General features: G+C 38.3%; 1 protein-coding gene across 1 annotated transcript; it reads right to left on the bottom strand.

The window, feature by feature from the left end:
• Positions 1–3,397: 3,397 nt before the first annotated feature.
• Positions 3,398–5,687, bottom strand: LOC124471218 (homeobox protein Hox-C13a-like). Its single transcript, XM_047025627.1, has 2 exons — positions 5,024–5,687; positions 3,398–3,657 (listed from the first exon to the last, which is right to left on the bottom strand). Exons 1-2 carry the CDS (start codon positions 5,685–5,687, stop codon positions 3,398–3,400), a joined length of 924 nt encoding a protein of 307 aa, XP_046881583.1.
• Positions 5,688–16,333: the final 10,646 nt, after the last annotated feature.

The raw sequence follows: 16,333 nt of genomic DNA, 5'->3' as shown, positions 1-16,333 counted from the left end.
ATATCCCTCCAACATCAGCACTGACAGTTGTTTCATGTAGGCTAGAGCTTATACGAACAAATACATGTTCAAATTGTTATTCAAAACATGGTTTGACCAAATGAGTTTGTGTTTGCATTGTGGAATTGACGAAACGTTGAGTTGATGTAAGAACCTAACCACAAACCAGGCAAAATTACGAACGCCAGTGAATATAAGCCGATAGTCGTCAACTTCCTGCTATTTCCATGTATTCACCAGCAGAGGCTGTCATCCTCCTATTCACAGTTCAGGACACTCATAATTAGACCAGCTGGTCGACTGAACAGTTTCAGACGCATTCCTATCTCAGCAGTTCTAATTTTCGACACACTTCAAGATAATTTATTTGAAGTAAACCTTGATTACCACTATCAAATACACATGTGAATTTAGAGAATATGTTCAAGGAAAGACCGCCGCATTAAACTTGAATTAACCTGTTATAGGCTTTGGATATTTAGGGCGTGAACCAAATACACATTTTGTAACCCAGAGTAGATCAGAAATTCACTGTTGAAAGTTACTCTTGACAACTTGATCATACATGTGACTATTCGAATAGAATAGTGTTAAAGCAAATTAACTAAATTTTACTAATAATATAAGCTAAATTATACAAAGCTAAATATTCAACAGTTTCTAACTAACACAATTTTAATACAAATGATATCACCAACCCCCTTGTGTGTGCTTGTTAGCGGAGAAATGTTTGCTGCCCCATCACTGGAATTTGAAGAATTTTTATCTGAAATTGAAGTTACCTAACCTTTTGCTTTTGCCTTGAAGGCCTACACACAAAATAATTGAAGAAAGGCACCACGGATGTGTTACCTTAAACAACGTAGTTAAGTTTAGCATATGTAGCTTAAATGGTGAGGCTATAAATCCACACAAATAATGTATGCAAATGTATATACTGAACGGGTGTTAGGTTCTTGAAAGGATAGGCATATACAAATAGTCATAGGTAGGCTACACCTCTAGACGTATACGCTCGTGTACATACCTTGACAATTTTTTTATGGGTCACGTCTGTTTTCCTTTGAAGCAGACGAACACATCGAAGTAGCTTTAAATCTTCACCCGAAAAGAACAAACTTGTCGGTGTCAAATGTGATAGACTTGCAAGCTGATTGCGGTCTAACTGTTATCCACGCTCAGAAAACCACGCACTCCCAAAGATGACTGTGTACGTGTGCAGTATCATTTCAGTCTGGAGTCCATGGCGAAATTATCTAGTAAAGCAACTAACCAACACATTTTGTGGATTTGTTCTGAACGAATCAGCAGGCTTTCAAGGAATCTCAGATGCACTGATTTTTTTATTTTTTCATCAATTCAATTAATCAATTGCCAAACATGGTGTCTTACCCCAATAGGCCAGAAAGAGGTGGCACAACCTCCCATGTTTGCAATGCTTTAGCTGTTGTTATGTCAAGGTCAAAGTGACTATAGCCAACAGTCATGGTCAAGGGTAGGCATGTGACGTAGGGGCAAAATAGACGAGTAACTTCGAGTCTATTTCATCAAGACTATTCTAAATCAGACAACATATTTAGCGAAGATTATTTACCTTAATTTTGTTTCCCTATAACGCAATATATCACAGATTAATAATGTATTTTGAATATAAAAGAACAACCTTATAAAAACCAACCATGCGCTAATAGCCAACTAACATAAACGAAAAAGCTATATCCCAAACTGTAGCCTATCCTTTATCATGGAATCTCGGAGCTTCCAGACGATTGATCACGTTATTATAGCCTATTTAACACTTGTAGTCCGAAGTGTACAAACAAACGTTGTGTACGCATAAGGTTTCCGTCATTTAATCACATCTTAATTATGTTCTCGTTAGATTAAGGATAAAACCAACATTCTATATTTTTTGTTAGGGATCTGTGTAAGAAATTTGAATTTGAAAAACATCGCTTGTCACCAGTCTTTCATCCTCAATGATAACGGCGTTTACATTTTGTTTAAGCTTAGCCTATATCCTGGTCTTCACTCTTTTTATGGACAGGTGACAAACACCAGTGGAACCTAACCCTATCCCTAGATAACCCTAACCCTATCCCTTGATAACCCTAACCCTATCAACTTGTCAAAAACAAGCAATGCAGTGCAAATGCAAAAAAACACAAATGGCTCTTTCAAAACCACTACTACAGCTGGATAGGCTACCTAAATGTCAAGGCTACTGTGGGCCCACATGTATACTTTTACTAGAAGGAACGCCTTAGATGAACGAACAATTCGTTATCATCTGAAAGCTACGGGAGACAATATGAGGGACTGCCTATTTCATTCAGAATATTCGTATTTATATTCCATGAATTCCTCCATAGGCCTGCTATTTCAAATTAAAGAGCACATTTGCCCAAAAAGCAATAGTCTTGCCTTAAATGTAGGCCAAACGCAAATGTTTTGGTTCCAATGTCGCCACTGTATATCTTTCTTGGTAGATCTCCAGACGTAAGCAGCAGACTGAGATTTTGACTGATCTTGGAACACCATTGGTTCATTCAAGGGACGGGACTATTGACATTACCAATGACACTGGTGAAACTCAGATGGCCGAATAAAGTAGACAGGCCTGTGTAAATTGATAATTTTGACGTGTTTGGGATTAAGGTATAGCCTATTTCGTGATCAATACAAAGAGACAGATTTCATGAAAACACACGCAACTGACATTGACAGGTCATTACATTTTTTTATTATTTATGAAACACGTTTTCACTGAGTAAATTTCAATCCAACACCACATCACAGTTCAAATGGTGCACTAAAGATGAGCAAAGGTCCTACAATGGGAGTGCACAGCCCGAATGCAATAAGACCTGATACTGTACAAACCTATGATTAAAGGTTGTGCATTAATATGCAATACCGTTAATATTCTTATTATGAATACAGTCATTCCAGTTGCATGACAGTTATATCAAAAACGAACTCAATTTAGGCTGCAAGTCCTGTCACACGAGAGAACAGACTAATTAAATAATAAATGTACGACACAGACAATAGCAAAATAAGTATAGGCTTATAACAGTAACCTTTACATAAGCGTTGAGTTTTGAAGCGTCCTAGCCCAAGCGTGGAAATGTATATGCACAGATTGACGGCGTGAAATTCTGTACCCTCGGCAATGTTTGCCAGCGTCAGTTTATTATTTTGGTAATAGGCTACATTCCGTACTGGAGGACCATTCAAAGGCCAGATTTTCATCGATCAATGTATATATATCATTCAGTCCGATCTATAGGCTACAATAATAAAATCCCGTTCTTTGAATATCAAGTGCATAAACGTTTGTTGAGATTTCTTACAAGAGCGTTCATGGTGGAAAGTATGAATTGCTAGAAATGTATCAAGTTGTATGCATGTGGGCGCTTGGCTTTGATTTACAGACGAATTTCTTCTCTTTTACTCGTCGGTTCTGGAACCAAATAGTAACCTGGCGTTCGGAGAGGTTCGTGGTGGCTGATATCCGTCTTCTCTTGTCTTTGGTGATGAATTTACTGGCAGCATATTCCTTTTCTAGCTCCTTTAGTTGGATTTTAGTGTATGGAACTCGCTTCTTGCGACCTCGCCTGTAGCTGCTGACCTCTGATTGCAAAGGGACCACATCTGAGAGAAACACAAAAATAAAAAACAGTTGAGAAGATAGAACTTCGGCACTCTGTCTCAATTGTTATTTCTTGCATTTTGGTAATATCTACAGTACAACGATTCTTGAATGGAATCGGAAACTATAGGCCTAAACCTACATCTGGGGCCATCCAGACTCGTTTAAACATGTAGTCTACGTCTTGTTCAGCCATATTGTAGACAGATAATCTGGCATGGCCTACTGAAACTATAGTCAAGCGTTGAAGGCCCAATTTAATCTAAAAACAAACACCCTTTTAAACGTGAAAAACCTTTCCCGACAGTTACACACGAATGTCCAAATGTCAGTCGTGTCAACTGTTACATGAATGATAAACCAATCAATCCAGGAATTTGGTTTCTATTCTTGACAAGACAGAACTTGATACAGATATTTAGAAACACTAAAATCTAGCCTACTCAATAGTCCAGTGCCTACATGCCAACTATAACACACTAGACCAGGATCCGAAGGACGTTTCATTTCAACTGTGCTGCTTTGCTTTGCTTTTTCACAGCAAAGCAGCACAGTGTCATGATAGACGTTGTTTGATATAAGAATACATTCATTTTGTGACGGATGGCTTGTGACAACACTCAGACACATGCGGTCATAGACACACACAAACAAACAAACAAACACACACCCCCTCCCTCCCTCTCTCACAGACTCACACAAACACAGGAGTTTGAGAGACATTTTTATATTAGGCCTACTAGATTATAATAAAAGCAGCCTCGTCAAGTCCACGGGATGTTATGATGCCGTCTTCTCACAAAACAAATAGTATAAGTCTAGGAGACCTAATGAACACATAACAACACATTAAGAGATTCTTGGATTTGTAATCTGCAAAATCGTTAAAATCGTTAATGAAGATGCATGGCAAACTTCAAGGTTCCACTCCCTGATTGGATTAAGACTTCCAGGGAGATGGTGAAGGCCTACGGTGTGGAAATTATTTGAATGAGCTGTCCCTACACAGTAACGGACTACATTTTAAATCCGATTCACATAATAAACAATGTAAGGCGTGCATGGCAGTTGAAAGACTTGCCTTGTGTTTACATTGACATAGAGTGACACAATTCATGTAAAATAAAAAGCGCTTTTCCCCAGCTGTGACCAAATGACGAATATAAACACACGTAAAATAAGAGCAGGCCATGTGTAAAAACATATTACTTTTAAAACGATTGAAGCGTGGGGCACAAACACGCGCACGTGCAGGCTCTCTCTGCTATTAGATTACAATAATCGATATGACTGTTGAAATTAAACAATTACATCAAGCATTAAACTATCAAGACCGTTTTTGTAATTAGGAGGAAACACATTTCATACCCGGAAAGGGCGACTTCCAAAGATGTGCTGACTGAGTTTGTTCTTTGGAACAGTACACCTGTCCATCCCAGCCATTTGATAGAGCCCAGTGTTGATAGCCATCCATGGGTATCAAAGTCTCATGTCTTGGTTCCGGGTGCGCACTGATACCAGGCACCACCGATACGTCCAGGTAGCTTGGGACAGTCTGATATGAGCTGGCAAAACTTGGGTAAAAGGCAAATTCCTTTGGACGACTTGACAGTTCTTCTGTGGGCAGCGCCGCGCTGGGCTCTGTTGAGTACTTATCGGTGGTATGATAAGAGCACTGCTTCTGCTGTAAATTCACGTTATGGGTGTGCGACAACCGACACCCGTAATAAGGGCTTCCAAACGGGTAACCATATCCTAGGCTGGTGTTTGAGGAAGTCTGTGGAGCGGGGCATTGTCTCCCCATGTCCTGAGGGTTTATGTCCGAGTATACAGAACTTTGGTGGGCAATGCTGCCTGAGTGTCGTCCCAACGTGGTGTGCGAGATCAGTTCCCTGCAGTGGGTAGCAGGACAATTCCCGCTCAGTCCCTCCATGGATTGGTTTTTATTCTGATTATTTTCATTCGGGCTTTTTTCATATACGTACATAAAGGTGTCCGCCCAGCGTGGATGCAGAACCATCGAAGTCGTCATATCACGGGTTACCGATGCTTTTTAAAAGTCGACTACTCCAAGACGGACACCTCATCTCCAAACACTTTTTTACGCATGCGCATGCGTACCGCCCAGTACCCAAGTGTCCACTTCATTATTGAGATCCTCAAACACGTGATACCACAACAAGGCAGATATGGGGGTTGGTAGGCTATAGGTGGTGAGAGACGTATCTTTATGAAACAACATTTGGTGTAGGCTCAGCAATTTTTCTTGATTGCAATTTAAGCTTCTGGATATAGGTAAGCAAGAAATGGCAAAAAGGCTACTCAGGAGACGTAATTATAAAATATAGGTCTAGTTTAAGGGTGGAAGGGCGAAAAGAGTATTAACCGCCACATGATTAACCAAATAGGCTACTGAGGATTTCCGATTTGTGGTAAGATTGTCTACATGCATTCGTCTTTTTTGACGTGGACCATGTAGGCTATAGGTACTACGTTTTGAATCAGTCAAAAAGCCATTTAAACAAATAACTTAAGTCCCAAATCGCAGACAATTCCGTTATGCTTTAAACCACACTCAACCATAGGTATGGTTTAAACTTCCCGTTAGGGACAGAGTGCTTGTGTGTATCATATGAAAATTGAGGATTAAGGCTAGTCAAACTAGTCATATTATCACTAGACAGCAGACCATTTTGCAAAAATCTGATAGTTGCCCACGACAGGCTACTGGACGAAATTGAATTAAAAAGTCACGTTTAAAATTGTTTAAACTATGGTAAAATGACAGATGGCATAGAAGGGACCGATGTTAGATAAATACTTTGTATAATGTTGGCACTAATCAATAGCGGAATTTAAGCTACGTCTAACAGGTGAGGTAGTTTTCATTAAACAATTTAAATTTAATTCTCACAATTTCATGATGATCAAATGTCTGATCAACTTTAAGAAAACTAGGCTACTGTGTAGAAAGGATTAAAGTGGATGAACTGGCCTCGATAAACAATCTGTTCTCCGTTGAATGTCTCAGTCACGGACACTTTCAATTTCTTATTTATGCTAAGTTTGATAGTCGGAAATTGTGGTTTGACTTGAAAAGCCACTGCCATGGCCTCTCATACTATAGCCTATCATTTGGGGCAACCCATTAAATAACGTTTTAGTTATCGTTTGGAGAAAACAAGAAAAATGTAGCCTAAGGATACTCTTTTCGCTCCGCAAAACAAATACATGTGTGTGTCTTTTGGCCTAGGTTATTCACACCAGGCGCAGCCTATATTTTTTTCATTCAACTATTATCCTACATTTATATATTTTTAATTGTTGCACAGTAGGCTAAGCCATTTGCATATGCCTATGACAATCAAAACTAAAATACAAGGCTATTCACATAAAATGTAATGATGTCATAACATTATGATGCTTCACGCATTGGGGTTCAAAAAACTAGAATGAAACAAATCATATTCATTTTGATATGACTAACTAATAACTGGTAGGCTACCTTTTTCATCTACTATAACGTAGGAAGGAGAACACCAACACATAGCGAATGATGTCTGATCATGCTTAATTGTAGAAACCAGGAAGTCCAAGGTCAAGTTAGACAACACAGACAAACAGGGTCGTAATAGGTCTAGACAGACTGAATGAACTTCACACACGCTTTGTGGACTTACGTGAAAACTCGATGCAATTACAGCTATAAATGACTTTTTGGGGTAGGTTAACATAACCCGACCAAAAGTCAGCTCTTGCTTTCTTCGTTTACTAATTTTAGAAATAGCACAGCTTTTGTAGTCTTTATGCTAACAAGCCTAAACCATAGACCTATCTTGATTTATTAAGAGTAGCCTAAATATATCGCTTAATAAAGGCTATTTCAAACTACTTGAGCACCTTTCTGTGATTGCAAGCATTCGTTAAACTATATAACCGTGGCTATCTTACCAAAAGGAAAGATTAACGTTGACATTTTTATCCTTTGTCATATTTGCCATGTAGGATCTATCCTATGGACTACAGGTTTACCAACTTGTTTAGGCTACGATTTGTTGACGATTTGTTGTCTTTTATTATACATTTAGTAAGATACTCCGAAACTTGATACAACGGGCACAATGTAGTCAAGTCCGGTCAGCAACTCAGACTTGCCAAATGAATACCGTTCAATGACATGTTCCAGCCTATTTGTTTTATATGTTCTCAGTTTAGCTTGATTTTTCCGTTCTTGTTTCCGCTGCTCAATCAAGCATCCTGTGCTCACATTCAAAATAACATTGGATGCACATGGGATCATTGTCTCTAAATTACAGCAATTGTGTCTGTCATTTCTGACACAAGCCTAGGCTAAATAGCCTGACTGAACTGAACTTGAATGAATGTTAAAACGCACGTTAGCCAAGACGCCAGGTAGCCATACCCATAATATGCGTGTTCACAATAGTTGTTACATTTCTGTAACCCTAATCCAAAAAGGTGTCATGGAACTGTTAAATTATCAGACCCTTCAAAAAAAATCGAAACATTCTAAAAAAAAATGCATTCTAGGTCTACTCTCTCACCTGAAAAGAGAACGTAAACCGACCCTGAAAGTAGTGCTTTGTGGAACCTTATGTTGTTTGAAATTAGGATCAAGTGGTAATAGTGTTTTAAGGAGCTAAGCATTCAGAAATGTAATAGCCTAGTGTTAACATAAAACATACCAGTGGTAGCCTTTTGCGTGATCTCCCTGAACAATTCGCATATTCCCATTTTAGTCCTAGCCTATACGCTTTCAGGATCCATATCCATAATCCCCAATAAGATAAATACTGTTTACAGACAATATAGCTTAATTGAAAGTAATCTGTGGACTATTCCACACATCCATTTCCTTTTAAATACAAAAAAAAAATTGAAGGACATTTTATTACCACTGTATCCTTACTCTTACCCACAGATACAGTGCTGAATAACAATGGCATGTTTGCATGATAAGCTTCCCAACCAAAAGTCCGATTGGACGTGAGAGCGATAAACACGACAAAACGTTTAAATTAACGTGTTTCAAGTGATTGTAATAAGATATATGTTAGGCGAAAATATGTTTGAAAGAGAAAATGACTACAAATGTGACTGATTTGCTAGAATTGTTAGTTTATTTTCAGTGTCAGCAACAATCTGTAGATTCATGGTCAGTCGTGAAATTCAATAGGCCTACATGAATTTGCCTTTATTTTTTTTTAACAGTCTACGAAAACTGGGATCATGTGATATGAAGAATAGACTATAGGAAAAAAACATTCGCGATTCTTCACGTTTTTTTGCCATTACATGATCTTCTGTGTTTTCGTTCAATCTTATGTTCTTGTGGAAGCCAGGCCTTCTAGCCTACTGAAACGTGGTTATCGCCCAGTCCCACCAAAATATGTTCCGGAAATGGAGAGTTGATGTTCCCAATAACTGAACTAATTTTTGCATTACACATTGTTATCAAATGTTATCATTTCCTCGAGGCTTTCATTTAGGAATAGCTTACTGAAGTTATATTATTTTTTTAAAACCTGTGTAAAAATAAATTGACAATCAAAATGGCAGAATAAGATTAACTTGATGCAATGTGAACATCACAGCACTGTGTTAATTAACAGGTTTTAGCCCAATACAAATAGGTTGGCGGCAAGACCCGTCCTATCAGCAGAAGTCCAAGTTCAAGTTAAGAGAGACGTCCACTGCTTCTATCCAGATGCATCTTGCTACACCAAAGTTACAGGCCGTTTGAATCCACCTCCACATTCATTACTTTCCAAGATATATCTTCTCTCTCATAAGATCAAAAAAGTATTTCTGCAATGTGGAAAATGCCTCTACACCGGGTTTCTAGTCTATGTATTACCTGGGGGGGGGGGGGGGGGGAACTATAATACATCTAGAAAGCATACACAAATGATTCCAAGGAATCTGCTGATGAAAGGAGAAAGGGGTTTTATATAAAAGAAAATGCGCCATAAGACCTCCTTATATTGGAGAAATGTATCCATAGTTATCATAACTTTTATAACATATTGTTATCATAAATAATTTGATCAAAGATAAACCCCAAATTAGGCCATATAAACATCCTTTATGCACCAGTGGAGATCAGATAACATAAAACCCGTAGGTAACATGCTTTGTACAATGAATTAAATACCTTCATACAACTTTGAAGGACATTAGGGTGAAAGCAACATTAAAGCAGTAGTGTTTGGTAAACCAGCACTTATAAGTCATGGAAAGTTACAGATTTAATAAAATGCAAGGACACATTTGTTAAAGTGGCAGAGCTTTTGCCCAGGCCAACACTCTGCATGCAATGGAAGCTTGTTAAAGTTTTTAAAGTAGGCTTAGGGTTATTTTTTAGTAGCCGCTGAGGAAAGGCTACTGTGAAGGCAAGTTTGACACTAAGACAAAGGAGCAACAGGGTTCATCCAATGATGTAAACTGATCACTCTGACAAGAAAAGCAACCCGAGTGTGTAAATAAAACGGGTTGAAATCCAGTACTTAATTGTCAAAATAGGACATTGTGAGATAGTATGAGAATTATGATTTTTACATGGGTGTTTGGAAACCTGCAATGAGCCTTTTTTTGAAGCAAATATGATGGTGATAGAAATAGGATAATTTGCAAAATTTGAAAATTAAACATCACACAACAATACAAGAGGAGTCTAGTTTTAAAATGACTTGATGATGGATATCGTTACCTTTGACGCACGCTTTTACAAAAAAGGCTTTCGATAACTATTTGTTAAACAGTTTTGAAGTTTAGAACTTTTCAAGAAGATTTCAGACCAAACTTGTTTGAAATCAGACATTAGCCATTTGGGTTTAGGATTATACGTTTAACAAGTGTGTACGGACGCAAACTTCTATTGAAAACCCTGTTGAGCTTTATCTGACATTAATATTGGCCTACAAGCTAATTGTTCAAAGTCTTATAACACAATTGTTTGAAGTGAAGTAGGATGACCTCCCTGCATTCTTCCCTCACCAGGTTTCGATTCAGTTTTGTAATTGAAAATTCTCATTCCATCATCAATGGAAGCCAATTAATGTTTTTGCACTTTGTAGCCTCTTACTAACCCTCTAACGGTACAGGCTGTATTACGTAAATAATGGGGATGAAAATGTAAATGCATAATCAAATTCGTTTTAAACTCTACTCTAGGTCTAAGTTTTGAATAGCCTGCTATGAATATTTCTTGACAGGGTTGTAATGGTATTTTGGCCGACGGCTGAGGAATGATTCTGTCTGCGCTGCAATAGATAAACTAAGTTCAAGTTCAAGATTGTTAACTCCCAGACAGAAGAAACAATTAGTCTCACAGTGCATATCGCCATCTAAAACAGATCCGTATCACTACTGTAGCCTCCAATTTTACGTAACCTATACAGCGGCTTTTAATCATTTTCAGGTGCAGGTTGGGGTTCTTACATCAACACTGATCTGATTTAAATTAATCACATCTAATTGCCTTGGTTTTACATAAGTCTGGAGCGTAGCTAATGGTAAAGGACAAATGTACACATTTGACAGAAATCGAGTCATAATGACCTATCTAACAGTCAATACATTCTGCTGCAAATTAATTTTAAGAGTAACCTATAGTGGGCCTAAAGGCTGCATTGCCAGACACTGTTTGCTGTAGCCTATGCTAATGATGGAATTAAAACAGAGATTAACAATAAAACTACACTGAAAGCACATCAATTCAATTTGTTGTCGTAATCTGTTGCATTGGTTTCAACGTGGAAATCGACCCCCCACATTGCAACACGAACAAAAACTACATTACTAAAATGCACGTGGTAGACCAGAATCGTTTTTTAGCTTTATGTATGTTTCTTTCTCAGCAATTTAGTGAATTTATTTTTAAATGATTGCACCTCATAACATGCAGAAGGACAGGATTGTAAATGATCAATATTTTATCTCATGAAAGTCTTAAAATGGGGTACGTGACGATGTCAGAAACTATTTTTACAATTCCACATGGAAAACATACTTTTCTATTTGTTAAAGTTAACATATGCACAGAAGCAATCTGTGGAGTTTTCGTCATGTCAACTGTCAACAGCGTTTTAAAATGGAAACGTAACTTTATTTCCGGTGCAGTATGAAGCTTATCTCTACAATGTTCCACTTTTCAAATGAGAATAAACTTGGAATGAGCAGTTTATGTCCACATGTTGACCTGTTGATCTTTTCTTTAAATTCAAGCATTCCTTAATATGTCATGCATAAGAATGATGCATTCTCTGTTTGTTTTTGTTATTTTATTTGGTGTGTGTGTGTTGTTTTCTAAAACCAGAAATCATTGTTAGTTAGGTCAATTAATTGGATTTATTGACTACATTAATGAAGAAACGAATAGCCTGATTCTGTAACTGTACATTTACATCAAAATGCAAAAATAATTATATTTGTAGAATGTATATGATATATTTGTTCCTTTTTAAAAACGATTTTATACTGTATGTATCCTATGCCATATTGAGTCAGACTCTCAGACTATTCGTCAGTTTACCATTGTTACCATTGCAACCATAATCACCTTAACAAAACCTTGAAACCATATTTGTTTTGACTTTGAGATGACAAAATGCCAATCTCATCATGTAATTGGAATCTATTTTTATTATGTGTACATATGTTTTGCATCTAAGCCAAAAATAGCAAAACATTTCCATTCTGTGACTTACCTATGTGTTTGGAAATATGTGGAAAAGTGTGTTGAAAGGTTCTTCCACTAATGATATAGGTTAAATAATGTTTACATGAAGAAGACTTTGCAGGATAAAAATGGTAAGTTATTGCAATATCAAAATTTGCTTGCCTTTTTACTCCAAATACAGTATATGCAATGAATTAAAAACTCTATGTCTATTGTGGAGTTCAGAGTGGTTGGAACAAACATTTACAGTATCGCAATTACAGTTCATGCACAGCAGGTAAAGGAATAAACATTGGATCCAAAATATAAGATCCTTCTCATGTTGCTTTTTGTCTGAGCAAAATCTTTTCAAAGGCTTTCGGAGAAAGTTGAGCCAACACCCAGTCCTCTGATAATTAACAAGGATGCCAGCATGGGTGGGGCCACCTCTTGCATCATGAAGTTGTGTTGAGTAAAAATAGCCTCTTCTCTGTTCAACCATGGTCTCTCCACAGCAGACACTCATTCCAATATTATATTTATTCGTTTTTTTTCTCCTCCACAAACCTTTTCCAGTGAGCATGTCTTGAATGATTAGGTTCTAAATCTGTCTTCTAAAGGGTTAAGAGCTTAACATTTGTTGATGCCTGAGATAGCAAATGTTACACTTACTGGAGTTAATGCCACCACAGTCTGGCTAACACCCACGTGCACACAAACATATTAATATACCCATGAAACAGTGGCAAGAGATACATCAAAATAATTTTCTCTTTGCTCATGGTCCAGAGAGGGTATGTGATGGAACGAAATACAGCTACAAGATGCCATATCTTCTCCTTCCTGTTATCAAACCCACATCAACCTTATTGTTCACACTGTCCAAGTGACAACCACTTCCAGAAACCTGGAGTACTTCAATAATTATTGTTGGGCTGAATGAAGTCGAAGATATGTGTTAAACATAATTAACACACGTTTTAATTTATTTATTAACAGTTGTATTAAATCGAAATAATATCGAAACTGGAAACAAAAAGCCATTTTATGAACTGTATCTACATAAGAAAGACCTTTTTCATACTTCAAGTCTATTTTCCCTACTTATTTTGAACTTGTCAGAAAACACCAAGTAATTGTTTTCAAGTGAGCTGTTGTGGTAATGTTAGTGACTGTGATTGTGGAATAACCGGGGTGATATTTGCTGTAATGACGGCAGACTGATCGACTGCAGACTGATCGACTGACACTCAGCCTGACGAGTCCAGCTGGAGAAAGAAAGAGCATCAGACAGGAAAAGGATGTTTAAGAAGGAAAAGACAAGGAAACTGGGAAAGCTTAGGCAGTTTGGACACACAAGGAAGTGACCTTGAGAGCTAAAATGGTAATTAATGAATATTTGTAAGATTTTCGGTGGTTCAGCCCTGTCTGTGTCTCATCAAAGTTGAAATTAATCAAATGAACAAGTGCATTTTTTCCAAAGGGTACAAAGACAAAAGGTGAGGAAAAAAAGCAAAGAGAAGAAAGAAGGGAGGGGAGAGGAGAGGCAGGGATGGAGAGGGTGGGGAGGGTGGAAGGAAGGAGGAGAGGGCAGGGAAGGGGGGAGGGAAGGCTCTTTGCAGATGTCTTTGCTGGTCATAAATCACTTTAGCTTGAGGGGACTCAAATAGTTTTGACTGAATTCTCCCCCTGAGCCCTGAGGCAGCAGACAGAGATTTCAACTCTGCCCAGACCTAAAGTGCCCAGTCTGTCCTTAGCACTTGGAACACATAATGAATATAAAAAAAGTACAACTTAAATCAAAGGAAGAGCCAGAAAAGTAAATCAGCTTGAGTGACTATTGAAACAGCATCCATGCTGATCACATTTTATGCATTATGTACACAATTCAGTGTTTGTGTGTGGCCCCTACACACCTATAAAACTAGCAGTGACATTTTAGCGTTACACAGTGTGTCGACATGCAGGTGTTGTTTTTACACAGATTTTAAAAAAGGGCCTCTTTATGACTCAGGGAAACAGTGAGGGTGAAGGCTACAGCCAGAGAGAATGGGAAGAAAAAGACAGACAGAGAGATAGAGCAGGAGAGAGAGGAGAGATAGAAAGAGTGAGAGAGAAAACGGAGAGAGACAGAAAGGAGAGACATGTTAGAACATACATGTATGCTGAGATGTTTTTGTATTTTTATATTTAGATTCCCCCCAAAATGACACACAATCTACAGTGAGAGCCAGATAGTAATCATGCATGGTCTCGTTCAAGTTCCTGAATTGACATGTAATATACTGGTCTGACAACCTCCGTTTTTAGGTAAAAAAATACTGTGTTGGATGAGGTGTCAGCTAAATTTGAGACTTTACGACTTCCTTCTGAATATGGAGGGATTGTTCTAATTAATAAACCTAGTAGTACCCCCTTAGGTTTAGATACCCTTATGTTTAGCTTATGTTGTTTGTGCTTGTGTAATTTAGACAGCCGGAGATTTCTGCACATCAAGCACATACAGATGTAACAAGGGAAACAGAATCGACAATGCTCAAAAAGTTCACTTAAATCTTTTATCCAGTTTCCAATGCCTGGCCTCGCCTGGCTCCACGTTATTGGTCATCTGTAGCTTGTACTTTTGGGAACACTACTGCGCCCAGCAGGTAAATAATGGGTACTACACTGTTAGCTTCTTCCTCTCCCAACTGAAGCTCAGTATCCCCTCCCCCTCTTCTTTCTGCTGTTCATTCACAAATGTGCCCTTCCCTCCATGACTGCATGCTCCTGGCTGACAGCAATGGAAAAACGTTTAAGTGTGCCTGTGAGACACTGTACTGGAATCAAACTAGAAAAACACCAAACACTTAAAGGGAATGGATTGAATTTGTATCCAAAATATTATATTTAACAGGATTTGATAAGATAGGTATGGGAGAAAAATGTAACAGAGATTTAGAGAATTATATACAGAATTATATAGAGAATTTTCCATGCCAAAAGAGTAAACTTCCCCCATATTCCTCAGCTGCACATGTGTAGCATACCTGAGCAACTGCTTCTCCCCCAAAGCAGCCATTTCATAATGGTGTCTATCTGTGTGCTTGTGAGCACTCACTGCTGTATTTCATAAACACATTTGGCTGCATCTTTGCATGTACCCATTCCATGCATGTGGTACACATGCACATTCAATCATGCACATGCACTCACAGTTACATGTAGAAAACAATGCAAGCAGATGCAACACTCAAAGTGCCCAAACACACAATAGACAGCTGGTACTCTAACCACAGCTACTGTGCATTCCTTGTCATTTCCTATTATCTTCATAGTTGCTGGTATACAAATGAGAATTCCATATTCACACAGTGAATCAGTTAAGTCTACACAGCAGCCTCTCAGTTCCTTAAGCACTCAGGAAGAGCTGGGTTGGCAGAGCGCCCAGGCTAACACATTCAGGGTCAGCACCCAGTCCCCCCACCCCACACGTGCACACAAACACACTCCAATTCACGAACCAGTCAGTGCAGCACAACAGACTGACACTGGGGTGTGTTCAAACTGATGAATGCAGTTCTTTAGCAGGCCTGTTGGTGGGAGCATAGCACCCGGGACAAGGTGCTTAAATGCAGACAGATTCTGATTGTACGTTAAAATCCTCTGCCTGATGACAGTAGTAAGCCTACGAAGTTATCAGAACAATTAAACAAGGGTTAGAATAGTTTAAGATAATCACATTCTGGCTATGGTCACAGTATAAATAACTCATTGGTGTACATTAGATTGTACACAATTGCTGTAAAGCAGAAAGAAAAGGTACATTTAATGCCATCCACCCCTCAACAATTCCACCTGAACAGCTCTGCACCAAAGAGCAGCATTACATCACTCAGTACACCATCTCTGGCTCAAGGCCAGAGACAGTGAGGCAATTAAAATTAATTAACGAACAACAGGCAATTAAGAAGGGAGTCACAGGTCAGACAATGGGTGCATTCATCACCGCAATGCTC

This window comes from Hypomesus transpacificus, chromosome 9, assembly GCF_021917145.1.
Source record: "Hypomesus transpacificus isolate Combined female chromosome 9, fHypTra1, whole genome shotgun sequence".
NCBI classification, from domain to species: domain Eukaryota; kingdom Metazoa; phylum Chordata; class Actinopteri; order Osmeriformes; family Osmeridae; genus Hypomesus; species Hypomesus transpacificus.
This window is presented reverse-complemented; position numbering and strand designations above follow the sequence as displayed.